This window comes from Lonchura striata, chromosome 2 (genome assembly GCF_050655825.1).
Source record: "Lonchura striata isolate lonStrDom1 chromosome 2, ASM5065582v1, whole genome shotgun sequence".
Classification (NCBI taxonomy): Eukaryota; Metazoa; Chordata; class Aves; order Passeriformes; family Estrildidae; genus Lonchura; species Lonchura striata.
This window is the reverse complement of record NC_140704.1, coordinates 91,908,905-91,934,811: the sequence shown is the minus strand read 5'-3', so window position 1 is coordinate 91,934,811 and position 25,907 is coordinate 91,908,905. Positions and strand designations below refer to the sequence as shown.

At 38.9% G+C, this 25,907-nt stretch overlaps 1 protein-coding gene across 7 annotated transcripts in view; it reads left to right on the top strand.

Annotated features, from left to right (window-relative positions):
• EPB41L4B (erythrocyte membrane protein band 4.1 like 4B) overlaps nt 1-25,907 on the top strand; it is a 167,866-nt gene that overhangs the window by 41,637 nt on the left and 100,322 nt on the right. For all 7 annotated transcript variants that reach the window (XM_085571769.1, XM_077784967.2, XM_085571768.1 and 4 more), the window contains exons 2-6: nt 7,906-8,010; nt 18,695-18,737; nt 20,919-20,997; nt 24,372-24,416; nt 25,120-25,172. In XM_085571769.1, coding sequence (XP_085427895.1) covers nt 7,906-8,010; nt 18,695-18,737; nt 20,919-20,997; nt 24,372-24,416; nt 25,120-25,172 — 325 coding nt within the window. The remainder of the gene's footprint in view (nt 1-7,905; nt 8,011-18,694; nt 18,738-20,918; nt 20,998-24,371; nt 24,417-25,119; nt 25,173-25,907) is intronic.

Below are 25,907 nucleotides of genomic sequence, written 5' to 3'. Positions count from 1 at the left end.
CCTATTTCTCCTTGTTCTTCTTAATGTCATCTCATGCCAGTTCCATTTGATTTCACAAATATGATTTAAATTCATGACCTAGAATTTTCTCTAGCTCTCCAGAAAAATGGCACCTCAATTCCATCATGGTTTGTGCAGGAGGGCAATGGGAAAGGGAAGCCTAAAGCATAATATTGTGTTGTGTTTGATGCTATTGCCTCAAAGAGTTGGCTTCGATTTCAATGACCATAGCTTAGCTTTATCCAGTAATATCTCTTCCTCTGAGAATGCAGAACTGTAAATTTTATTTTGAGTGAAATCATGTCAGTTAAGAAGTCTCAGCATATGATTTGTTCTCCTTATCCTAGCTACTTAGTGTTTCCTCTGCTTTGTGTTTTAGTGGCATGTAATATTTCAAGTGAGTCAGGAGAGGGAGCTGGCATTCTAGGGGTGAAAAAGAATCTTCTTTACATACAAGTAACCCTTTTCTTAATTGGATTAAGAATATAGATATCCTCTGAATATATAGTTGTGACGGGGTAACCTGTCTGTTCCTGAAATAACAGGAGTCCAGACTGATTTCCAGAACATAAAGTTGCAAGTAAGGATTTTTTTTTTTTTTACTGCTTTGTTCTGTGGCTTATGGTTGCTTTTATCTGTTGCCTGAGGTTCCCATTTAGAAGTGCTGACAATGCTTTTCTCTTGGGAGGAGGCCTGTGTTGCCAGGAGTACATGTAGGTGATAGGGACAATGAGCAGAACCTCACCCTCATCTGAGTCCAATAAAATAAAAATGTCACTGCTGGTCATAATGTTGACAATAGTAATTACATGTACACCATTGTAGTACCTACCTGCCCTTCATGTGACTTTTGGAGAGATTAAAGGCTTTTCAAAGGCAGCATGCCCTTTAGGTGAGTGATGGAAATGTGAAATTGCCCTGCATAAGGGTTTCCCCACTGCAGTGAGTTAGCCTCAGCCATCAGCCAGGCTCCTACCCAGCCCCTCATTCAGTCTGGAGGATGAGGGTAGAAAATACAGAGAAAAAATGGGAATTAAAAGCTCATGGGTCAAGATAAAGCTTACTCTTTCCCTAACTCAAATCCACTCCTTCACAAATCCACGCCTAACTTGTGTACCCCTCCCCACCAGTGGTCAGTGGGTCTGCTGTGGAGATGACTGACACCAGCTGTGTCCAGCCTAGGACAGCCCCATCTTCTCTGAAAAAAAACTCAGGAAATGGTGAAATTATCCCTTCTAGATAATATAGGTCTAGAGACATGGTAGTTTCTTGCTCCATTTTTCAGCAACAAAGCAGGCTTCTGAGCCTCTGGATATACTACTGTAATTAATTTTTTAACAGCTGTACTGTAAAATTCAGCTAGCAAAAGTGCCTATTTCAAAAGCAACTGTGCAAAAACAGCTTTCAGAAGAAGTTAGCATTGTTCAAATAATTTTATAAGTTTGGTTCACTTGTCCAATTGAGGAAGAGACAGAATGTGATTGAGAGGTGAGGAAGCAAGTGACTGGAAGCAGGGATGTGTGAAGTGGCAAAGGAAACCCTATACTCTCCTTTTAAATCTCACCTGACTTTCCTGGATCTGCTTTATGTTTGTGTTACTGTACATAGTAAGCTCTCTAGTGAGAAATTCCTGGCATGGCTTTGGACTCTTTAGAGACTGTTTGCATCTAAGGTAATTCCCTTTCTGCTCTGTTGTCTATATGTTCTCTATGATGCTGTCCTGCCAGTTCAATCTTTGAGTCATCTTAATGAGTTAGTGCTTTGTGAATAATGAAAAATAATTTATTTCCTTCTATTGCAGAGCTTGAAAATAACGTATTATCCTTCTCCACCCTTAGTTCTTAGTAGTCTGGGTTTCTTGGTTTTGTTTGCTGTATTTGTTTTTATAGTTACTTTTTTGTTCTTGGGCCATTTTTTATTTGTTTATTTTTTTTTTATTGACAAGTGACTGCCCTTAGTAACAGGTAGAAAGCATAAGCCAGTGCAAAAGACTTTTCCAATGCAGGAACCCAGCTCGCTTTCACTGTTGGCCAATCTGCCCACAGAGAGAATGTTATTAAGTGGTTGTGTGCTTATCTGAGGTTCCCTCTACCCCCTTGATGGGATGTGACTTGTGACAGTCCTAGCTTTTGAGACTTTTATCATAGGCTTAGATAGTAATTTGAAGGAAGCAGTTTGGTTTGTTGGTTTGGTTTATTATGTGTGGGAGTTTGGGGTTCTTTTTGCTTTGGTGTTTTGTCATTTTTCAAGGGGTTCTTTAACTTTGCTTCTAAGCCACTTCTGCTCAGGAAATAGCAATTTTTTTTAGTTTGGGGCCTTGACTGGGAAATGACTGGGAGCAAAATGTTTGTTCTTTCATGGTTATAATAAGTAAATATCATTAATGGAATGTTTTTGTATGCTGATGAAGAACTGAGGGCTTAGTGGTGTGTCTATGCATTTGGCGTTTTTTGTTGGTTTAAGTTTTTTCTGCAGTGGGAAGTTAAGGGATTTTGACTCTTATTTTCAGCTAATTTCTCAAAGAAACTAAAATGAATTTTGTTCTCCTGATGAAAGTTCACACATGTCATCACTTGCATTTTCTTCTGGGCACATTCAGCAAAGCTGCTTGTTTCTGTGGTCTGTACTACATTTAAACATCATTTGCATGCAGTAGCAGGCTCTGAAGCAGTACTGGTGTTATTGCCATGACAGGGTGAGAGGCTTAATGATTATTTGAACAGTGTCACATTTTCAAGTGAGCTTGTAGCCAGAATTGAAAATTTAAGTCAATGGTTGGCTGGTAATAAAATAACCTGACATCTTCATTGCAGCTTGAGCAAGTTCGCCAGCCTCATGGAAGTATGATGTGTTAGTAAATAATTTGCTTTTCTTCAGTTAGCACTGCTTTTATGAAAATAAAGTAGTATTTGCATGATTTCGAGCACAAAAAATGCAACTCTTCCCCCACTTTTCTGAATGTGCTCATTAGGCCACCAGAGGAGGATGGGACAGGCACCAAGGTCATGGCTGGTTTGCAGCGTGCCCTTTCCCAGAGTGTCCTCTCTGGATGGCAGCGTGCACACTGGAATTTGAAAACAAGCGACTGACTTTGACAATACTGCCTGCAGCAGCAGTACTGGGATGGATATCGTGATTTTCAATGCAGCTTTTGCAAGCCCAGCCATGGCCTCCAACATGTACTTGGAAGAAGCTGTTAAATACCCTGGATTTATAAGAATGTAGAACAGTTGCATTTCTCTGCTTAAAATTATGGAACTACTGCTGGCTTTCAGTACAGCTGAGTGGGTTTGTGCAACTGAGGGGTTGACTATCCAGAAGAAAGCAAGTTAAAGGACAGATGATAACTGAGCACCAGGAGTCAAGGCTAATTAGGAGCACAGATGGCTTTTATGCATGTTTAGCCTGTCTGAAACACTTGGAGACAGCACTGCCAATGACTGCTAAAAGGCAAAGCAAATTCTCACTGCTAAGCAGTATGGCCAGCAGATAAAGCCGTACGTTTGAAAATGAGCTTTAGGTTTGAAAATTGAGTTAATAACAGTTCAGGTGTAAGAGGACTGAGCAGAACATATTGAGCTACTCTTGTTTTCAGGAGGTGCCAGGGAGAGGCAATGCTGGTGCCATCAGAGCAGGGCACTATCAGGCCTGTGGAGGTGAGACTTGCTAGCTACAAAGGTTCTTAAAGAGAATTTACTAGAAGCTCAGACCTGGAGTGAGTGACCATCAGCCCATAGCAGCCAACTCTGCAAAAATATTGAATGCATTGCAGAATACACAATCTTGTGCTTTCTTTCAAAACAGAAACTAAGCCTGCCCTACCTACCCATTGCTGTTGCTACTCACTATTCAGTTTGAGGTGCATTGGCTTTGATGGGAAAGCTAATTGGCTTTGACTTTTCTCTTGACAATAACTTATTTTCCTTAATTTTGGTTGTCATTTTGTCAGCTAGCAGACTATTTCAGATACCCCTTGGCCTATTTGACAGGTTTTTTTTCCCAAGCAGTGCTTCAACTATTTCTGAAATCTGTTAATGGTTTGTTTGTAGCCCTGCAGTCTCTGAGCTCTATATAATATGACTCAAGAATTTCAGCCTCTCCACTTGGGTTTGGGGAAAACATGGGCAGAAGCTCTGTAACTTGGCTTGTATGTGCTCTGAGAGTGATCAATGGCATCCTTGCACTGTATCTGCACTAAAATTGGACTTTTCTGGGATGTATATCCACTTTTCATGCCCTTTGGCAAAAAATCTTTCAGAGAGCTCTGGAACAGCTAAATCAACACTAATCATCTTGTTGAGACAGGGCCAGTTGGTGTAAAATGTCCCTGGCTGATAAATTTTCTCTTTTGTTCATGTCTACCAGAAGCACATTAAAATCTCCTGTCTATTTCCATGTCAAGTCTGGAAGAGTTTCTAATTAGAGAAGTTAATCTTTGTTTTGTCATGTTTTAGCTGACAAGAATTTCGATAGATTCCCTGAGACTGGGGAACTCTCTGGCAGGCAAAACTGTAGCCTACTTGAAATGTGGGCCATGCAGCTGTCACTGTTGTTGTGCAAGGTGCTTTATCCCAATTGGAGTCCTTGTAGGATTTGCAGTGAGTCCTCATTTAACGTAAGAATTCTCTTTGAATGTGGTTCATGGTCCCAGGGAAGATGATAGGGGGGTTTATTTGAGAATGGCTTTAATGAAACAGTGGACAAAACTCGCATAATTGTTAGGTGGAACAGGGGCAACTGACATGAGAAACTTTTCCCCCCCTTTCTCTCAGTGATTGCTCATTATCAGGGAGGTTCCCAGTCTGCAAGTGTAATTCAGTCTTTGTGTTTCATCAAGTGCCTGCCTCATGCTAATTCAGTTTTGCCTTAGGTTGCCGCTATAGTTTTGTTTGTAAGCTGAACATTTCATGCCCACCCTCCCAGTGCTTGCCTGTGAGGTTTCATGGTGCTCACCAGATTTCTCCTGAGTTCCAAGGAACTCTCCACCAGAAACTGGCAATGCTTTAAGTGATGTTTCAAAACAAAACAAGAAACCCAAACAAAAACTCACAAACCAAAGAGAAAATTCTACCAAAATAGAAAGCAAAGACAAAAAAAAAAAAAAAAACCAAACAAACAAAAAAAAAACCAACAGGAACAAAAACCCAGCAGAAACAAACAAAAAAACCCAAGTCAACACAAGGTTTTGCAACATTCTTACATTATTTGTCCCAATTATAGTAACTTCCATACCAACAAAATAGTAATTCTATATAATACTATATGCATACTGTTTGTTGCCATGTACTTAATTTTGTGATATATAAGTTCTGCAAGCCATTTACATCTGATACTTCTGAACCTTCTGTCTAGCAAGGTATCACTGCAAAATATTTTTAGTTTATGGTTGGAGGTTTTTAGCTGTATTTTCAGAAAATAAGCACAAGTCAAAGGTCTGTAGAGAGAGTATGATTTATTAAATTCCAGATGATTAGATCTACTATGAAAATTTTACTGTACAAATAATTTTCTTATCTTTGTGGCACCAGATCTTGAAAGGAGAAACATTTTTTAGCTACTGTTTTACCTAGGAGGAGGAGAGAAGAGACAGTGAAAATCAAAATTTTATTGTAATACAGACATTTTTTGCTTTAGAGACCACCATCATGCATTTGTGATGCCCAAGGAAAAAGTCTTCTATTTTGACTATTCCACCCATTTCATTCAATGCACATTAATGTATCAGTCCACAATCTGACCTGCTGGATTGTCAGCCAGTGATGAGGCAGAATAAAGAACAGGTAATCCTTTACTGTTAGTAGAGGAAAGGAGTCAGTTGCTTTTATCTCCCCCTGTAGTGCAACATCTCAAAGAAAGTTTTGGGTCAGCAGTTTGCTGGCTTCAGCAGCTTTATCATATAAGGGGTACAGGTTGCTGGGAAAGCTCATTTAGTGACAAGTTAAATGTTACGATCTCCTGTAAGCTGTGTATGTAATACTGCATTTTATGGTCTAGCTGTGCAGTGCAGAGCTATTCTGCGTGTAACACATGTTAAACATTAACTACTGCTTGGGTACAGAAGGTGGAGTGTGCTCTCTGTGGTTTCTATTGGGTGTGTGGCAGTGGAAGATAAACATATACTGGCATTTAATGCCATAAAGCAAGCAACCATGAGCAGAGTAGGGCATCAAGTGCATTTTTCCTACAATTAGAATTTTTCATGTTCTACTGTTTCTTTTTATTGCTTTTGAGGATTTTCTCCTCCTTCACTTAAGCAAAATCTGTTTAAATTTTGTTGCGCTTTGATTTGGCTTCTTTTAACAAGTGCTGATTTTATTTCATATGAGAAAATATGTTCTGGATACTTTTTGTTCCGTTTATAACAATTACTCTACAAGTAAAGATGATGACTTCTTAGCAATGTACTGTTTTAAGAAGCCATTGTATTCTCATTTGCCTTTAATAGGATGTTGAACTTTGGTTAATAATGTCTATTATCCACCTCTTGCCCCCCTCAAAATAAAGAAACAATACCTTACAATGAGAGTTTAATGTTGGTATTAAGCTTTAATTTTGCTCTTGAAATTTGATACTATCCAATTTCTGTGCTTCTGTTTTGTTAGTTAAAACAATCCTAAAATATAAAACTTAAATAAAATTTGCTACCTATACCTGAGGTTGGTTGACTTTCTTGGAAAAACAGAGGTGTAACTCGTCATCTTGTCTGTTGCTGAAGAAAACTGACTTCAGAGAGCCTAGAATCCTGAACAGGAGTTCTGCATGTTGTGATTGATAGTGCCTTCATGCAGAAGATCAAACTAAAGGAACTGAATGCTTAACTATGAATTTTGCTACATTTTGGGGTAAAGGGGAAATGCCTAATAGGTTAGTTTTTAAAAATAAAAATTGGGGGGAAAAAAATCCTTAAAGTTTTAAGAGGGACAGCAGTCACAAAAGTGGATCCTGCTCAGTACTTCCCTGTATAAAGTACAGCTGTAGCTTTAGTCTCTTACTCAGATTTATGATCATCTCATGTATTTTTGGCCAAGGGGTGTTTTTGCTCAAGAGCTTGAAAATTTCTTCCTCAAGTTACTCAACAGGATTTGCATGAAAAAATGGTTTGTTATTTCCTTCTGCCCACCTGTAATCTTCAAGTTTTGGTTTTCTAGTGTTGAAGATTTAGTATCTAAATTCTTGCCTTAACCTCAAAACAAGTACTCAGTCCAATGCAGCCTAGCTTTAAGATCTGCTAAGTTTTCTACCCTTACCTGTAGGCCATAGTTGGGGTTTTAGCAGTTAACTTTTATTTCCATGCCTGCATGTTTCAGATGGCATGCCAAGTAAGATTTACAGCTTTTTTGGCCCTTGTTTGTTTCTTCATTTAAAGGCTGTAAATATGATGGCAGTTGGCAACATAAATGAAATCTTATCAAATCTCATTAATTTTCTTCACAGTGCTCTTTGAGTATTCAGGCTGTCCAGAATTTATTTTGCAGCTTCAGTGGTGGTGTGGCACTGCATGACTGCAGTTGCTGTTGATAGCCAGCAGATTTCAGGCAGTGTGTTAAGCAAGCTTTTCCTGGAGAACAAAATGGGGTACAAAATGATGGCTCTGTGACTTAGGACACTTGTAGGGCATAAGCCTTCCCTTTTTCTTGTACATTTTTAATTAGGATGAACTTTGAAAGCTTTCTTTGACAGTGAAATCTGATGCTGTTGGACTAGCTTCAGACAAGAATGGCATGTCACTCTCCTAATGAAAATACAAATAAGTGTCCATGCAATTCTCCAGAATAAATATAATTGCTCTTTTGATATTATTTTCTTTTGTGTATCTCTTCTCAGACGTTTGAATTTGAAAAGAAACACACCCAAACAACCCCACACTGACCAGTTTGAAAAAAAATGTTTTCTTTTCTGTTACAGAAAAATGCAAAGGGACAGGAGTTGTTTGACCAGATTGTGTATCATTTGGACCTTGTAGAAACGGATTACTTTGGCCTGCAATTCATGGATGCTTCCCAAATTACAGTGAGTATAACTTGAGTTGATTTTTATATTTTGCAGTAGTTTGTGTTGCCTATTAAAACTGCATTGCTGGTGCAGTCCCATGAAGAGATCTCAGCACTGGGGGCTGAAACAAGTGATGCCATGTTTGGTTCTTGCACATAAAGCTACATCCTCTGAATGAGTCCTGTGGCATCTTATTTGACACGCATGTGACTTGATTGCCCACAAGTTAAAACAACAATGAATTTTGGTAAAGAAAAGTGTGCTTTATGGTTAGCAGACTCAAGGTATTCAAAATGTTTTGCGAACAAGGATTTCTTGTACATTTTCTGTCTCTGCTGTTCTGTGGACACATTGTGTTGCTTTGTAGATTTAGGTTCATTTGCAAGAGCAAAACATTTTAGCTGAAAGTTCTCCTCTTCCTTATATAAGGACTTCCAGTATCTACAGGTGAAATCGAAAAAAAATATTTATAGATTTAAATAGATATGTTAATAGGATAGGATTAAAAGACTACAGCATCATGGTTACACTGTATTGACATATCTTGAATATTGTCCTTTGTCTGTTCACTCTGTGTGAACAGGAAATTTGACAAAAACCTACACCGTGGTAGAAAATGTGCATATTTGGAAAATAAGTGTTTCTTTTAGTGCTCTCTGGTCAGTTTGTAAATGTTTTTTCCATGAAGCAACATGTGAGCTCTTCTCTGGATAATATAATAAAATAATGGGAAAATGTAGCTGCAGTATTGACATCCTGTGAAGGATAGGTTCTAAGTTTATCATCCCAGAATTCTCAGCTTTATTCTCTAACAAGCTTAGGTCAAAGGATGGATCAGGATTTAAACAGCTGCATTATCACCTGTGTTTTACCAGTCACTCAGTCACTGCAAACAAGAAATAAGAAATCTATCCAGGTACTGTACTGACTTGATACTGGAAGAAGAGAATCTGTGGGTTTAGGGAGAAGCAGTATTAATATATTTAAACATTGTCCTGATGTCTAAATTAATTTAGGTTAATATCACTGAAAATTGATATTTTGAATTAAGTGTGTCCATAATGGGTTTGGGATTTTTAGGTGGTTTAGTGTGTGTGCTTCTAATAAAATTTCTAAATACATAAATTGTGTGAAATTTTATGATGGATCTGATTATAAGGACACAGCTAATAGAGCAGAGCCTGCTTATAATGGGAAAACCACATTATATTGTCACTGATTGTTAAATCATCCAACTGGGAATTTGATAGTTAGTAATAGTTATCTAGCAAGGAGTTCCATAATGTTTTGAAAGAAGGGAAGCAGAAAGGGAGAGTGAAATATCATTTCTCATCAAGAAGAGGGCAGATCAGCCAAAAGCCAGGCTGAGGAAGCTGGGAAGACTCATTTTCTTGTATGTTTGCAAAACTGAAGAGCTCTCTTGACTGCTAAGAAAGATGCAGATGTGAGTAGCTATGTCTTCTGTATGTAGCTCTCTCGCTGGAGTTGAGGGCAAAATGTGCCTATACATGGAGGTGTTTTAACTTTGTGTGCTATTTTTTGTTCTGTTAAGAAGGGAAGTACATGATGCATCTACAGTTGCAAGAGGGATGAGGGCTGTGAACAGCTGCTAGAGGGGTCTGAAAAAAGCCAACTCTAGTTGCAAGGCTTTGGTGGTAGGGCTGTAGTTTCTTGAATTAAGAGGAGTGTTGAGGGCAAAGTTCTTTACTTTCCCTGAAGTGCAAGGCCAAAAACTCTTACTTGGCTCTTGTGATTTTTTGTCTGGCTCAAGCTGGGCAGAGAGTAGATCTTAGAGAACTTCAAGGCACAGAAGTACCCTGTGCCTTTTATCTTGCCTAACACCCTGTGCCGAAAGGTTCCATGCTTTAACAGCCTTCCTTCTGTTTTGAACCTGTGACCTGCTCTTTTCATTTGCACAGCAATTAATGCATATCCTCGGTGGGCTTCTGCTTAGTGCCAGCCCAGACACACAATGGCAAGTGGGGGCCTGCGAGATTAAAATGGTGTAAACCTCTTTGTGGCTCTAAGCCTTTGTCTTTAGTATGTATTGTTAAGGGCTAAACATCTTTAAGCCACCATTACAATTAAGAAAGCACAAAATAGTCTTTGAATAGTGGAGATTGCTTCTGTGTGCTCCAAGGCCAGCAGCTTTGAGTGGACTGTTTCCTGCAGTCCTGTAACTTTGCCAAAGAGTTGGGAGAAGCAGTGTGTTGATAGCTGTGATTTAAAAAACAAAACTGTGATTATAGTTTATCTGCTTTGAAAGAGAAAAAAATTTAATTGTTTGAATAGCTTGTTTTTAATACAACCCCTCATAAAGCTGCAAAAAGCAAGATGTCAGCAGCAATGTAAAAAATACTGTAATGCTTATTCCGTGAACTCTGCATTAGTTTGTATCTTGTGCTCTATGAAGATATCCATCAGAAGGATAGAAGGATATAGATAATCATCTATTAGTTTATTCTAAAACAAATCTTAGTTTACTGTTGTATTTTGAGTTACTTGCTATTAACTCTAGAAGTAGAAATACTCTGATGCAAGAAAACAATTTCTTATTCTAGCTTTTACAGAACTTCAATGGAGATGTAGTGCTTGGGGTGATTGCAGGGTGTAGGAGGTCTCTGCAGTGGTTCAAAGAAAATGCAAAGCTTATTGGGTTTTTAGTTACTTTTACTACAGTGTGTGTTTTCTAGCGAAGCAAGAGGCCTTGAAAACTTTGGGTGAGTTTGGGAATAGCAGTAATAAAATCTTGGGAGACTGTACTATGGAAGCTCAGTTGCCATGAGGAAGTATTTCATTGATCTTTGTAGGAACTGGTTGCCTGCAATGTATTCAATGGTTGCTTTGAGGTTTTGATACTTATTTTTGTCTCTTGGTAGCTCATGCTTATTCATTTTCTGTCTAGGAGTGTCCTTTATTTCTCTTATTCTAAATCATCTTAATAAAAATAAAAATACTTTCTGTGGTTAACAGCTCCTTGTGAGCTCTATATTTTATAGGGTTTCTCAAGATTTAGATATCTCCATTTCTATAGTTGCATTCTTTGTTCCAATTTTCTGTCCTGTGATACCAAAATATGGATACCCTCCTAGCCCCTCCTGTGTTTTACAAGAATTTATAACTGAAGGATTGCCCATGTTTATTAGCTTGGAACTTGCTTGCTTCCATCATAATTTTGTTTCTGTTCACAAGAAAAATTGCTGAGTAATTAAAAGGGAAGGATTTTTAAGATAAATCTTTGAATTCTCTGGTTTTTTTTTTTTAGTTTGTGCAAATGAGTTGCTGTCATCCCTGGGAATGGATGGAAGCAAAAGAATTAAAAGGCCCCTTTTCTCACATGTGTCTCTTTCAGTGATTCTCTGTCATTTAAGTCCTTTATGTCTGATATATCACAAAGACCCCTTAGCCTAAAGAAGGTCCATATAGAACAGCCTTTCCCAGCTTTGCTCTGCAGCCAGTTGAACCCTTTTGAGGGTGTGTGGTTGCACCCAGTGTATCTGGCATGTTGGATTTACACCGTGTGTACAGCAAGACTGATGTGTGAGGACATCCTGTGCCTCCTGCAGATGCTGCCCATGGCTATGGTAGGGACCAGAGTTCCCTGGGAAGATGAGTGCCAGGACCAACCTGCAGTGAATTGTCCTGGTAAACCATGTTTGCATCTGAACTTCTCAGTATTAACCAATTTTTAAATTGGGTTTTGATGCAAAAGGTGAGAAGACAATGGAAGGAGGATAAGGAGAAGATTGTGTAGAAGTGAAATAGGCTTTCATGAAAGCAATTGCTCCAAGTTAAAAAAAAAAAAAAAAAAAGGGAAAAAACATGGCCAGAACTGTGTTGCCCAGAGTGGGCCTGACCAGCAGCAGTGTGTCAGGATGCACTGAGATCCTTACCTCTATGAAAGGCAGCCTTCTGGGCAGGTTTTTCTGAGAGACTCAGGACCCTGTATGACTCACGACAAAGGATTTCAACAGTGCTGGGGGCAGGTAGGAAGCAAGCTGGACAACAAATAATGTAAGAACCTTTGTTTCCTCTACACATCAAGAACTAGATTCCTGGGTGTTTCAGCAGTTACTGGGTCAGGGGACTTGTAGGGCCTTGGTTCTTTATGCCTGCCTCTGCTGTATCTATCTGAGTTTTCTTTTAAGGGCTCATTGATCAGCTTTTTTCGGCTGCTGCTTTTGATATTACTGCCATGACTTCTTAAGATGTGAGGGATGGGGAAAAATGAGCAGTTCAAAACAGTCAATTAGCCTCATAGTGTGATATCTGGGAGCCTTTTTCTTTTGTACACCTTAATACTTTAACAAGTGTTCATGAAGCAGAAGAAAATAGGGACAAGCCTTATTTTCAATATACAGGATGTGGGAAAGAAGGGAGGCTGGTAAATATGTTGATGATGCTAAGTGTTTCATTTTCTGCTACTGTTAGAAACATACTGTTTTCCCCATGAATAAGCTGTGACATTCCTCTGTGACTCAGTTTCCCCTCCCTGAATCTCTCTCATTCCTTTGGATAATGAGCACTTTGGGACTGTGGTTGTTGCAGGATGCGTGGATTGTAGCCAAGGGCAAAAAATACCAGTCACAGATGGAGAGTCCCAAAAGCTGTAGAACATCCTGTAGCACTCTGTGCTTCAGTTTCTAATAGTGGCAGTGATAGGAATGCCAGTTCAGTAAGTGGACAAAGGCAGTATGGCTGACTCCACAGCAATGCAGAACATCTGATGAATCTGATGTGGAGCATTTCCAGCTGTGGCTGTCCAAGTCTCTGTTGTGGTTTGTGAACACTTGGTGGAAGACTCTAAAACACTAATAAATTCCAATCCTTAGTCTTCCAGTAGCATCTGCTGTTTTGGGAGGACATTTTTCTGACACAGACTTCAGAAGCAGGTGTACAGGGCAGGTGGCTGTTGTGCTGTCTGTCAGTGATGCTTCTGCACCTCTCTCCTGAGTGTAAAGAATTCTCTCTGGGACAACAAACAGTCTGTGCTGATTTGTTTTGTTTTTGTGTGTGGTTGGAGCATAAGCTGAAGTGATTTCTCAGTTTTCTTCCACTGATACAGTCAAGTTTGTTGCCTACTGGTTAAAAATCCCTTCAGTTTATTTTTGAGTATGTGGGCATAGGCATCAAAATAAAAACGAAATTGCTAGAATTGATCTGGAGTGGTATCTGCTTTCATTGTCTGTAAAATAAATCTAATGATAAAGATACTAGACCAGGCAAGTTTTTTATATAAATTTATATGTTCTATGTTTTACTTCTTTCAAGTCTGCAAAGCAAAGTATTATTTAGTTATCACATGGATATGAATATATATATCCATATTCATAATATATATTAATGGATCTGAATTAGGAAAGGCTAATGGCCTTGAAGGATGTCTTTACATCTCTCTTTTATTCTTGGTTAGTTCATCTGGTCTGCATCTGGTTCATCTGGTATGCAGTGTTCATAACCATCCACTTATGAGGATGCTTCTGAGATGGCCCTGTACTGACTCAGGCCAGGCTTCCATGAATGCCACACAATATGTGGAGGTCTCAGGGCTGGTAAAGCTCCATTAAGGCCAACCAGTGCCCTCATGGCTCTGGAGTTAGCATCTGTGGCCTTGTGCTTCCCGAGATCACAATCTGGAGCTGTATCACAGCTCCATGTGCCCCTCTGCTGCTGGACCCTGCATTGCCTGCAGTGTCTCACTGTGTCTGGTTGTGGAAGGTGGCAGCCCTTCATAGGGCAGGAGAGAGCTTGGCATGGGAGCTGCAGAATGGTGTCAGTAGGAGGGGCTGCTGGAGGCAACTGCTCTGCCTTGTTCAGACCAGGGACAATGAGAAAACTGAGAAAACTTTGCTCCTGGATCAGGCTGGTCTTCCAGCAGTGTTGATGTGTTTCTGTACCACTGTGCCGGGGCCCTGTTCAACAAACTGCTGACTGCAGTGTGCAAAGAGGGTCTAAATCAAAACTGGCCACCTGAGACTGAAACTTGTAAAATCCTGCCACTATTCCTTGAAAAGTTGGTCTCATCTGAGCCCAAATGAAAACTGTTCACCTCATTAATCCCATTAATTATAATGTGAATGCTACTTGAGTAGAATTCCCTTCTTTCTTTTCTTTCAAGTTGGGTCAGTGAGATTATAGAGCAGCATCCTGAAAAATGCCTGCAGGTCTTGTCTGTTGAAATGGGTGTCTCTATCCAAGCTCCTCATTGCAGCTTCAGTTGTATCTGGTTTCTTGGGGCTGCGTTCAGTCATGTTTGATGCCCTCAAGGACATTGGCTCCACGGGCCCTCTGGGCACCTGTGCTTTGTCTGAACAGCCTCATGGTGACAATCTTTCTGTCTAGCTGGGATTTCTCCTGATTCTGGTGCCACTCATCCTTCTGCCATGGAATACCTCTGAGAAGTGTCAATCATCTTCTCTACAGCCTTTCAGTAGGTAGTTGAAGGCACCAGTCTGGTGAGCCTTCCTTTTTAAGAGGAGCATAACTTCCTAGGAGGGATTTAGAGAAACATGAGAATAATACATAATTGTTTTATCCTGTTCCTAAGTATATGTTTGTGTACTCCCTGAGTTTCTACATGACCCCAGTTCTCACTTGGTTTTCTGTTACTATCATAATAATGTTGAAAAGGGACCTGCAAAAGAAGAGAGGGCTTTTGCTCCTTTGCTGCCTTTTAAATCTGTACATGTAGAGAAATCCCCAAACCATGGTTTGCTGGGTAGAATTTTTATTGGCTTGATTTTTCTGGTGTTTCCTTCCTCCATGTGATACATACATTTTTAACTTCTTTAGAAGATTGTTTGAGTAATGGCAGGCAGCCTGGTAGGATTCAGGTGCCTTGGAAACCAGAAAGCAAGAAGACAGTTGAAGGGATAATTGACTTCTGGTTTTAAAGGTGCCAGCTTTTGTTTAGCACACCTTCTTTTCTGAACTTGATCACTGAGAATGAGTCTTTCTCTTGTATCTCTAGGCATGACTTGAGAAAGCTTTCAACTGATATTTTTCATAGGACAAATAAAAATATCAGTAAAAATGGGCTTCCTCTTACTGATAGTTAAATATATAAATAAGTATAAGGGAGAACAGTCTATTCAAGATGTTCTTCATGCATTTTAAACTAGCAAAGAAAGCCAACCAAAAAGGGTTAAATGCAATTTTTTTCCTTTTCAGGTCACCTTTGAGGGCAGTATAAATCAAGACAAGTAATTTTAATTCTTTTAGGAAGCAAGTAGAGAGGTGGTGGAATTTGCAAAGCTCAGGTGTGTGATGAGATTGTGTCAGCCTGTGGAAATCCTCCTTTCAGTCCTCATTTGGCACTCATGGTCATCATAAGCTGGCTGCTTTAGCAGCTGTAGTTTCTCTGTTGTATCTTGACACAAATATATCCTTCCCATGCTGTATATCTATTTTGAGAAAATATTGGCTACAGCCATTAGGAAATGCTGAGCTACTTATTTTTTCCTCTTCACTTCGATAAAGTTGTAATCAACAGGAGACTATGCTGAGATAAATACATGCTTCCAGAATTTTAAGAAATTATTTTTTTTATATGGTGCTTCTTTCATGTGGAATTGATTGGTGCTTGTTGTCAACACATGAATCCCAGTCAATGGCTACTGTGTTGTCAGTTAATACCATAGGAAGCATAATTGATTTGGTAGAGCAAAGAAATTTTGCTGAGATTAAAGAGGACTAAATGGAAGTTAATCTAGCATTTGACCTTCCAGTTTACCTGACAAAATTAAAGGAGGGAGCACAGTGGTCTCTGCAGGTGATGATGGGAAGTGGAGAGGAAGGTGCTGAGCTCTCCTCCCTGGTATCCAGCAAAAGGATGCATGGGAATGGTTCAAAACTGGATCATGGGAGGTTCAGAGTGGACATTAGGAAGCATTTCTTTACCAGGAGGGTTGTCAAACACTGGAACAGACTTCTAGAGTAACTGATGTCCCAAGCCTGTCAGTCTTAAGAGATTTAAGTGAAGTGGTCAGACAGTGGCGCTCAATGGTCATTGTAGGTCCCTTCCAGCTGAACTACTTGTTCTGTTCTAGCATAATCATAGAATTCTGATTACCTGCAGTTTGATCAGGTTTGAGTTTTTCTTCCCTTAAAAGAAGAAAAACAGCTTAGACACTGTCTTCCTATCATAACACAGTCCTAAAGTAATTTATCTCTTTCCTTCTCCTTGTTCTGCACTGATATTTCCATGTCTGAACAGGATATGGGGATTATGATGGGTGTGATTGAAATTACTCAGGTCAGTCTTGGTCCTACACTGTGAGATCCATAGTTAAGTTTCTTTGGTGAGTGCAGATCCTGAAATTATGTATGATCATTTAGCCAGAGCACAGGATAGGCAAGATACCGTCTTAGACACTGAGAGCAAGGCTCCTCTGGTTTTATTCAGCTTCCTAGAGAGACTTCAGAATTCATGCTTTCACTTCCCTCTAATTGAGTCAGCAAGCAGTATGTAGCCAAGCCCAAACCTATTTTAGGCTTTAGCTAGAATGCTTTGATTATTTTTTCAGCTCAGAGGGACATTTGGAAGGCTGGTGCAGTACACAGTGTGAAGAAGCCTTCTGACATTATCTGAAGCAAAGGAGTGTTAAAATTCAGCCTGATTTTCACAGAAATTGCACAAAATATCTGATTCTGAAACTGGAGTTGGTTCATAAATCTGCGTGAAAACTTCCAGGCTTGGGAGATCTGAGCCAATAATACTGTCAGTCCATACCTTACCTTAGTCTTTGTGTTTATGATCAGTGTGGTGGCACATCACACACTTGATGTGTAGTGCAGGATGGGGGTAAAACAGCAGCTCACTGTTGCTTGTGAAGAGAGGTGACTTTAATGCTTGCTTTGCTTTATGTCCTGGAGCCGCCTGCTTCTGGCTGCTTAGGTACAGAGAGTGATGATAGTTCCTATATAAGCCATTATCTAAGTTAATGGTCTGCACAAGCAGTTCCTGGAGTCTTGTTAGGTATTTTTTAGCCATTATTTGAAGTATTTGCACTTGCAAATAATCAGTTTGAAAGTTACTCTTATTTGAGCTTTAATGTACCTTAAAGACCACATGCCATGAAAAGGGACTATCAACTGTTTTTTTAATTGGGAATTATTATAGTTCAGGTTGTGCAGTGCTTGTTCCAGAACATGGTACTAACAGGAGTTTTTGGCATGTATTATAGATGTTTTTTACATGAAGCTAAATTTTTCTTTTAATGCATTAATTATATTTGTCTTTAAGAGGCTTTTCTTTAGCCAAGATAAATATTGAATGGAAAGACATTTTCATAGCTAGGTCTTTGAAGAATAAAAAATTTATCTGCCCTGGAGCTGTGAAAGTGGCGGATTTATATAATTTCAGTAAAAAAAAAGGCAAAGTTTCAATGCTGATTTTTTTTTTCTTATAAAAAATTTGAGATTTCACAAAACTGTAATTTTTTATAAGAGAGCAAAATGGAGACAAAGTAAATTCCTTGCAATTCTTAAGGAATGTATTTATATGAGCTGGTGTAATGTTTTATTTCCATTCTGGTAGAGATTTCTACCAGATTAGGGATTATAAGGATTGATTTCTTGGCAGCCTCACCTAAGGGAGTCTTGCAAGTCTCCTGCAAATAAAATCACCTTCAGAATCATTGTTCCATTTCTCTTTCTCCCTCTTGTGAGATTTATATACGTTAAGGGTCGTAAGCTGTCAGACTTTTGATCTGTACACATCTATACTTGTGATAAATTTTTGCCTTGGTTTTGAACATAGTAAATAAATACCAGTATTACTAGACAACAAATACTTTTGCACATTTATTCAGCCATAGTAGCGTGGTGGTGTAACAATAAGCAGTCATTGAGGGATTATCCTTTTTCTGAAAATATTGATGCTTCAATAGGAAAGAAGGAAGAGAATTTTTTCATAAGATTTTGTTTCATAGTAGCTAGTTTATAATTTTAATATATATCTAAAGATAGAAAAACACTTATTTCAAAGAAATCCAGAGCTCTCTCACCACTTCGTATGACAGAAGCATTTACATGGAGTTGCTTCAAATAAGATTGCAGCTTTCTGTAGGACATTGAGCAGAGACTGTTAAAGATTTAAACTAAATTTATACCAGATTGTGTTTATTGCTGCCTTTCTGTAGATGCAACTTACACTGACAAGAGAGTGTGTAAACTTTGCTGGGAATCATATGTTATTGTCATCATTGTTGCACTATTCCAGATCTCCTGCCTTAGTTTAAAAAGGAAGGGGTGAGTTATACATCAGTGCTTCCCAAATGCTTTTAATGGGGTTAAGCTTCCATCCTTACCTTGAAAAAACTTGGCTATGGAGCAGTGGAATGCAGGATAGTACAGGCTCTGGAGGGTCTCCATCAAACAGAGGTTTAAAGGAGGCTGAAACTCAGGGGTTTGGGGCAAAAGGGTGCCTTCTTTACTTTGTGGCCTTGAATTTTGAGTTTCTTCTCTGGAAGAGTGGCTTGCTTGGCAGTACTGATGAATTTAAAAATCAAGCTTTCCCACGTGGGAAGTTACTAAATGTGCCAATAAACATTTTCACCAATATGCAGAAGTTTAGAAAATAAATATGGCAATATTTCCTTATAAGAGATTTTTATCTGTTAAATTTTATTCTAATCACTTTATGGAGTCAACAAAATCTTGAAATGGAATTGCTTCTAAGTGTGGATTTTCTTTTTTATAGCACTGGTTGGACCATTCAAAATTCATTAAGAAGCAAATAAAAAGTAAGTACTATGTCTTTGCCTGTTTATTTTATTACTTCCTAAAGTATTTGAACTTAGTGTATTAGAACATGATAAAGAATGTTTAAATTTGGCCTTTAATAGAATAAATATTCCTTAGAAAATAGTTTTAATTTAATAGGTATTTGGCTGACTATGTTATGAATAAAGGTAGGAACCTTATTAAGCAGTATCCAGCCTTCAGAAGCCCTTGTTAAACCTGTGCTGTTTGTCTAAGTTAGAGAAGGTTGCCAGGTAATTTCAGTCAGATCTGTGAAACTAGGTTGCCTGGACACAGATTGCAGTTCCTGTCACTGCTTCTGATCCAGAACAGATATCCTGCAATTTCTTTCAGAGTGTGAATGGAAAAATACTTCATTGTGTAATGATTAATTTTTAATTTTTTTCCCAGATTATTATTTTAGAAGTTAAACTAGCAGAAATACCTGCTGTTTTGTCAAATGTAGTTTTGAAATAGCTGCTGTTTCATCAAAGGTAGTTTTGGATGGAGGGGTTGGTGAGACTGTGTTTTCTGTGAAAATTGTCTAAGGCAGGGAAGTAGCTCCTGGATTTTTGGTAATCTGGTTGCAGGCTTGGGTACAGTACAGCATTGGCATTAACATGTGTTATTACAGTACTGCAGTTGGCAACAGTCATGGGCCATGAAGGCATGGCTTCAGTGAGATTAAAATGCGTTTTTCAAGAAAATTGTTGACCAACTCGCAGGACCTGACAGAGATAGGTTGTGATTGCATCAGTGGTGCTCTCCCTTTCTTTCTGACAAGTCCCCAAGTATCTAGATGATTTTTGTAAAGAATGGAGTTCTTCAAAAACCTTTAGAATAGTTTGCTGTCACCCCATGGTGTGTGGGTGTCAGCCTGCTGCAATCCATGGTGAAGATAGCTGCTATGGGTAAGGTTTATCCTGTTTGGTTTTCTCTCCTCTTTTCATCACATCACAGACTGCTTTACCTTAAGTGACTAGCTGATTTGCAGCTGCACTTTCTCTAATAGCTTTGTCCTGGAAGATCAGTGATTCTGTAACACCTTCAGCCAGGTGTTTTTGTTATTTTTAATGTGTAAAGGGCCTGTTTTTAAAATAATTTGGCCAGTCCTGGCTCTGAGGAATGCTGAAGAGGGAAGCAGTTTGTTGGGTGTTGTAAAGGTCTGTTTCACAACAGGTTACTTTCCTTTACCTTGAATTCAGCAGATGCTTTGTGGAGAGTTCCTCTTTCATGATGGATGTTGCTGACTGCTGTCTTTGCCGAGTCCTTCTCTCACCTATGCAGACCTCACCAGTGGTGCCAAGCTATGAGCTCAGGGTCCTATAACCTGACTTATGGGAGCTGTAATGGAGACAGAATCAAAGCTCTAATTATTTGACTTCTGGCTGCATATAATTTAGTAGAAGGATTATTAATAGGCACATTTGCTTGTTGATGTGGTGTTACAGAAGACCTTAGAAAAGGGAGGAAAAGTAATTTTTCCATCAGTTAATACATCAGCAGGCAGTTGGTCGGATGATGAGGGTTAGGCAGATAAGGATGCATTGGTCACAGTTTCATGGTAGCTGGATAACTTCCTTCCTATTTTCTGTGTTACACGGGAAGTCATGTAGCATTCACCTTCTGACATTAGAAAACACAATTCTTGCAATCCCATGGAATTTTCTGTGTTCGTAGATGCCTTTCAGAGTCTTCCCCAGCACTTTTCAGTCTATTTATCTTACCTTTTCAAATTGATGTATTTCAATCAAAAGCTGATCTGTTGGGTAGGGTTTTTTTTTTTTTTTGAGTAGTGTTTGTGCCTGGTAAGAAGGAGCACCACCCTCTCCTTCCCTCTTCCTTCCATTTTCCCCTGGGCCCAGCAACAGGGAATGTACTTGGAAAGTGCTGTCATTCACGATGTGCTGTGAGGCATCCCTCTTTGGACAAAAAATGTGTTTGCTAAATGGAAGATTACCTTGATAAATTTGCATTAATGAATATCAAAAAATATGGTAATCATATTTTTTTGCTTATTGCATGCATTTTTAAATTAAAAAAATATTTTCTTTGATGTATTTGAAAAATGTAATTAATTTTGGGTCTCTTGGGTTGTGGCATGGTGTGGGGACTGTTCTGCCTTAAGAGGACTGCAACGAGTATAAACCTTTTTTCCCCATTTAAAATCTCTGCATGTGCAGTTGGACCTCCATACACGTTGCATTTTCGAATTAAGTACTACTCGTCAGAACCAAACAACCTTCATGAAGAGTTTACAAGGTAGGAACTATGTCATGAAGAGTTTACAAGGTAGGAACTATGTGTGGCTCATGGGGGATTTAAGACATCTAAGGCACGTGCAAGCAGGTGATTTGAGCTTTCTTATTAAGAGTGCTCATTTTGTCTGCTTTCTTAGGTGTTTTCCTACTGTCAGAGAAACATCATGGTTTTTATTTGCTGCCAGAAAGCATTCATGGGCCTCTCCAATGCTGTGGAGATGCTGTGTTCTGGTGCTTGGAAGCTGGCAAAGAAAGACAGTGTTGGGTAGGGAAAGCTACAGACACCTGCTCTTGAAATCCTGCCATCCTCTGAGAGGGGTTTCCATTATGTCCTGCTAAAATGCCAGTGCCCTGCTTTGTTCCTCCTGGCCTGAGACTTGGGGGTGATTTAATAATGGCACCAAGGGTAAAGAATTGTGGGAATAGCCAGCTTGAGCTCTGGGTTGAGAGTTGATTGAATCACTTCTGCTTCCCCTGGTTCTCTGTAAAGCAAAAGGCTGCATTGCATAACGTCACTCTACAAATATCTGGAAGCTTTAGTTTCAATCTTCTGGGCTGTTTTTTGTAGATCCTTGCTAGATTTGTAGCACCTTGGTTCAGAGGATATTCTGAAAGCTGGGAAAGGAGCAGCTGTTGCAAAGGATGTACTTATCTGTATCTGCTTACTTTGTGTCTTCTCTGTGTAGTAGTATCTATCTTAATGTTACTTTATCTTTTCTTTTGTTCTGCTTCTCACCGTAGGGCTCTTTCTGTGTCTTCTAATTTGCTTGGCAATAACCAGTGTACTCCTAATCAGCCTAAGGTGTTTAAAGATGGTTGATTGTCGAAGTTCATGTGCATGTGATGTTTACATTAAACTTATGCCTGCAGGCAAATGATTACTGTCTCCCTTGCTGTCTCCTGTGCCGACCATGGGGTTTTTTCACTGCCTGAGACAAGATTAAAGGGCTAATTGTCACCACCTCATGATATAGACATAGAGTCTTCAATATTCATTATCAATTTAGTCCAGCAGTGATAATTCAATAAAAGGGCATATCCCTATAGATTGTATAATTAGCTTAAAGAAATCCCTGCCACTTATATAGCTGAGTATAAGATCTTAAGAGAATCCAAAAATCAGGATGATTTATGGACATCTCTAATGAGAAGATGCAGTTAAATTAGTAGAAATATTATGTGTTTTCTGGAAATTGATCTAAGTCTTCATACATCAGTGTGCATGTCTGAGAAGTATTACATTTCCCCTGTGGTCAAATTATGGCATTACTGTCTACCACAAGATTTCTTGCTTAGTGCTCTGAAGCATATGATCCTAGTGCCAGTGAGATTGGGTTTTGGAGCTATGTGATCATTGCTGTGATCAAGTAAGACATTTTGTCTGAAAGTATGAACCTCTGATGCCTTGTGATCTAATTATTGCTGAAATGTGACATTTTAGAAGACAATTTTAATTAGAAAAACACTTTAGTCAGCTAAATATTCAGTGTTGTGAACAATTTCCTGTAATTATAAGTTTGACAGAAGACCACTGTGAAACTGAAAGAAAAATTTGGGCTCCTTTTTTTTTTTTTTTTGGGGGGGGAAGTAATTTTGAATTGAAGCATTATATAATTCTTAAATTTTTAATTATTTTAATTTGTGGAGGTTTAAGTCTTTATGCTAGTTGTATCATATTTTCCATGTAGCATGTTGAGTGAAAAGTGAAGATTAATAACTGTATACTCAAAATCATTCCAAGTGGAAGAAAAATCATCCTTAACAGTAACTGTGAACTTTCCAGGTAGAGGGTGTTTAGAATTCCTTCTGGAGGTCTGCTTTCTAGTAGACTTCAATTTCTAGTAAAGCTACAAAGATCATTTTCTCTTAATTAACACAGTATTGGGAAGCATCAAAACCCTTCACCTGTTCTATCATTTTTTCAGTATAAAAACACAGTTTAAATACAGTGCATTTTGGAAGACAGCTTCTGTCACTTGTGTGCAACCTGATTATTTAGTTTAGTTAGAAGGACAACAGAGGAACGAGTCTGTACTTGTGTGTTGTGGACAATTTTCTAGGGTATCTTGCTGATTTGGGGTAGCAACAATTGAGACGCCAGTGTGTGTCAGCCTGCACACAGAAAACATACCAACCAGAGCGGGGCTGCAGCACTGCACAAACCCCCTGAAACTCATAGGTACACTGCCCAGAGTCTTCTTGCAAATTTGGAAGAGTTCGTGAATCATCTGGACTATCAATAAGGGTGGGATGTATACTTGTTTACCTTTAATCTACACATGCAAATAGCCAGATTTGGTTGGCAGTCAGGTATTAGCCAAGTATGTGAATGTACCAAAGAGCTAACATGGATAAATCTGATTCTGCTCCAGTGTTATCATGAGAAATCTTAATCTTCCTTTTCATTTCTGTTTTCCCTGTCTGATTCCAACTATTTTTCCTTTGCCACATTCACTCCATAGTCTCTGTGATGAAAAAAAACCCTCTTTGTCTTTCCAGCATCCTTTGTAAAGACAGGAGAGGTTTGTGTTTACTGTGTTTGTGTTTACTTGTGTTTGTGTTTACTGTGCTCTCAGGAGTGCTTCATGCTTCCTTCTTGAGTCACTCATCTTTGCAAGCCTCACCCCACAGTGTCCAGAGCAATGCAGAGCCTCCCTCTGCCTTCCTGTCCTCCATACAGCCCTTGCATGACCAGGGCACTTGTGCATGCCTCAGAGCCCAGCTCTGAGTGGCATCAGTGAAGTGTGCCTAGAACTAAAGATTAGCAAAGCAACAACTTAAAATACTACGACAGTTTGAAGGCTGTAAATTCCTACTTGACATATTAAATAAATGTGTGAACTCTATGGAGATTTTATTTGGAACTTCTCTGCTATTTTTAAGTGACGTTCTGGTATGAACCTTTCCTTTTGCCCAATGTGGACTTTTTCCATGTTTTGTGTTTGAGAAGGCAGCCCTGAAGCCTACATGCCTTTATCTGTGTTTTGTTTCTAGATACTGTAGTTCGATTCCTGCCTGAATTAGGTAAGACCCAAGTTCAGGAGAACACTGGAGTGTTAGCAACATTTAGATTGCTGTGGTGTATGCTCAGACAGAGCACATCCTAAACAGCAAGACTTTGGACAATATCCTGAAACAACCAGTGTACAAAAAATATTCTTCTGTTTGATTCTAGTGAAAGCTGTGGGAGCTTTGAAGCTTGCAAGGTGTATCTGTGTGATCCCAAAGGCTTTTTTTTTTTTTTTGTAAAGAACAAGTTACTCAAATTGCTGTTACTACTCAATGAATTGGGATAATCTTTCATTCTTTCAGCCAGTTGAACTAGAAGGATGCCACTGTAATTACTTTTGACTTTCTGAATTTTTTATTTCTCAGGTACCTGTTTGTATTACAGCTCCGGCAGGACATTCTTTCAGGGAAGTAAGTACCTTTTTACACTTGCAGCTGTAATTTAAAGAATTTATAATAGTTAATCTCCTAGTGAATTTTGGTTTTCTTTAGAATACAGACATATAGGCCTTTGTGAATATCATGCATATATTACTGACAAATAGAATGAGTAAAGATTTTGATGGATTGATAAGGTGATGGAAATGTTTAAAGAAAGTGAAAACAGTCCTGGGTTTTATGACTTGAAAATGTTAACATGGGCTTGCCACATTTTTTCAGTATGATGGGTGAAATAGAGGATGAGAAAGTTGAAGTACAACACTTTTTGTTCAGGTCAACTCTGAAAAAATACTTTGTGTTTTTATAGTCTTACCCAGACCGATATTCATTCACACCTGTACTATTTTTTTTTAATTACAGAAACAAAAAACTTCAAAGCCATATATTCTAAAATACAGTGTTAAAGTAAAAATGGTCCCCTAGTTGATTTAGTGTTTTCTCTGCTAGTTCTTGTTTTATGGTGAAGTGTATCATGTTTAATGCTAATCAGAATGTACCAACTTAGGAAATAATAATATACAAGTAACAATTGTAGATGTTTCATAGCATTAGTAGTTTGTGGAAGTTAATGTTTCCAATTTTCGTGTCAGGCTTCTTTTTAGCTTTATTGCAAGAGGAATTCACTGGCAAGAGACATGATTTTTATAGTTTCGTTTTTTGTTTTGTTTTTAAGACTGAAATGCCCATATGAAACTGCTGTTGAACTAGCAGCTCTGTGTCTTCAAGGTATGCAATCTTTTGAAAGTGGTTTGTCCTAATTTATTAAAAAACTCACCTACTGGTTTATTTTCTTTTGTTACTAATGCATTCTTACTGATCATATATAAATGCCATTCTTTTACCCAAGGAGAAGAATTTTAGGGAGATCCATTTCTTGACTTGCATTCGTAACTTCTGAACTATATTAGCCAATATCAGCACACCTGATATGGGGAGGGAGACTCAAAGCATGGCTAGACAAAAGTTTCCTGGAAACCCAGGGCTGATCAGGGAAGAAGGACCCAAAATAGCTCCCTACTGAGGGAGAAGCTGTGGTGTGTGCACAAGTACTACCACTTGAGGCTGAAGAGCCAGCTGGCCCTTCACACAGTTTGTGGGAGGTGGGTGCCTGTGAATTTGGGCTTCCTTCCTGCTGCCTGAACAGTGCCTTTGAGAGGCAGCCTCCACAGTGGGTGACTCAGGAGATGGTTGCAGGGCAGGAGGGAAGGAGTGGCAGGTACTAGAGAGGAGAAAATTATATGGGAGGGTAAGAACTAAGATCACTTCTGTGGCAGGAGCATGGATTTCACCATGTAAAAGCAACTCCAGTACACTGGATTTCATTACATTATTGTGCAACAGCGTGGGTTTTTTGTTGCTGCAAGCATGTTAATACAAATATTTGTTCCATTTTGAGAAATTTGCTTTGCAGATGGGGAGAAAAATTTTATAATGAAGCTCAAATCAAGTTCATTTTTCTCT